Source organism: Austrofundulus limnaeus, unplaced genomic scaffold, assembly GCF_001266775.1.
Source record: "Austrofundulus limnaeus strain Quisiro unplaced genomic scaffold, Austrofundulus_limnaeus-1.0 Scaffold367, whole genome shotgun sequence".
Classification (NCBI taxonomy): Eukaryota; Metazoa; Chordata; class Actinopteri; order Cyprinodontiformes; family Rivulidae; genus Austrofundulus; species Austrofundulus limnaeus.
Genome location: NW_013952769.1, coordinates 231,893 through 233,361, shown reverse-complemented (window position 1 = coordinate 233,361; position 1,469 = coordinate 231,893). Strand labels below are relative to the sequence as shown.

The 1,469-nt window shown below is 49.0% G+C and overlaps 1 protein-coding gene across 2 annotated transcripts in view; it reads left to right on the top strand.

Annotated features, from left to right (window-relative positions):
- Positions 1–511: 511 nt before the first annotated feature.
- LOC106528279 (ephrin type-B receptor 3) overlaps positions 512–1,469 on the top strand; it is a 95,470-nt gene continuing 94,512 nt past the window's right edge. The window contains exon 1 of one of the 2 annotated variants that reach the window (XM_014023413.1): positions 512–1,111. In XM_014023413.1, the coding sequence (XP_013878867.1) occupies positions 1,048–1,111 (64 nt within the window). In that variant the 5' untranslated portion in view covers positions 512–1,047. The remainder of the gene's footprint in view (positions 1,112–1,469) is intronic. The other variant, XM_014023412.1, reaches the window with a different exon arrangement.

The window sequence follows — 1,469 nt, the reverse complement described above, 5'->3', positions numbered from 1 at the left end:
CAAAAATGTAATTAATTCAGAAAATCTTTTCAGGACCCCACCTTGATGTTTCAGGACCCCACTTTGGGTCCCGACCCCAACTTTGGGAAACACTGCATTACAGGACCACTAGAAATAAGATTTAAATTATTTTCTGAAGCTGACAGGAAGAGAAGCTAMAACTGGAGAAATAGGATCTGTCCTGTTCACTGTAGCATCGTTTTGGATCAACTGAAGTCTTTTTAAAGTCTGTTTAAATAAATCGAAGTCACTGAATTTGTGGAAAAAAGTATTTTGTTAAAACCTTATCTTCTGAGCTCAGTATCTGATGTGTCATTATACTTCTGTTTATTAATAATCCTATTAAAAATCTACAGTGAAATTTGTATTTGTTTTAAATTAATTTTCAGTCTTTTTGTGTGATTATTCTCAAGCCATAATTTAAAAATTAAAACAGAAAGCTGATAAGGAGGATTATTATTATTCACACGTCATTAATTCAACTGTGCTCAAGCAGTCATTGAGCTACTGACATAAAAATATTAATGTGCTTTTATTTTGAAAGTCCCAGGCGGAAAGGAGGTGTTTATTACGTCTGTCTTGCCGCTGCTCAGCCCCCCTGACCCTCTCTCGGTCTCTGTTGCCATTCCGACGCACGTCTCTCGCGGAGGAGCAGCATCCTGGCGGAGTTGGACTTCTTGGTGGACTTCCAGACCCCCCATCAGAGAGCTGCGCCCAGGGGACTGAGCGCCTGGGTTCCGGTTCACGCCTGAGCTGCTGCTGCTGCTGGTGGTGGTGGTGGTGGGGGGGCAGGCAGGGAGATGCGCCCCTGGACTGAGGCTGGCTGTGGGTAAAGTCACACAAAGAGAAAAGGCGCAGCGTGACGCGCCTCCTGTAGCATCCAGCAGCCCGGGGACCGACCGGGTCTCTGCGGAGCCTTCGGGGCGAGAGACCCCCCCACCACAGACATGAGAACCGGGAGGGGAAGAAAAAGCCCGGCTTGAGTCTCCAGTCCGCTCGAGGAGGACTAGTCTGCACACCTTCCTTCATGTTGCAGTCTCCTGGTTTATGACAATGGATTACTTGCTGTGGGTCTGCAGCCTCCTGGTCCCCGCGGTCCTGGCAGTGGAAGGTAGGTTGGCTGGTCCATGATGTGATGAAGCATCATGATGTGACAGGAAGGCTGTTTGTGTCAGCTGGTGGAGGAAAGCCTCCTGCAGCAGCGGGATGGAGGGACGCGCCGCGCCGCGCCATGGTGTGTTTGTTTGTGTGTTTGTGTGTCTGACAGTTTAAACAACAACAATAATCCTGGTTCTGTTCATCAGAGCTCTTCATTAACCGGATCTGTCTCCATGGACCAGAGCTGGTCCGGGACCAGGTCTGCCTCGGTTCTTTGATTAAAGCTGTTAACGCGGCGCTGTTAAACCAGCCTTTGTGTTCAGGAGAGATCCGTGCGCGAGCGCGCGCGTGACACCATCCCACTCTTCATG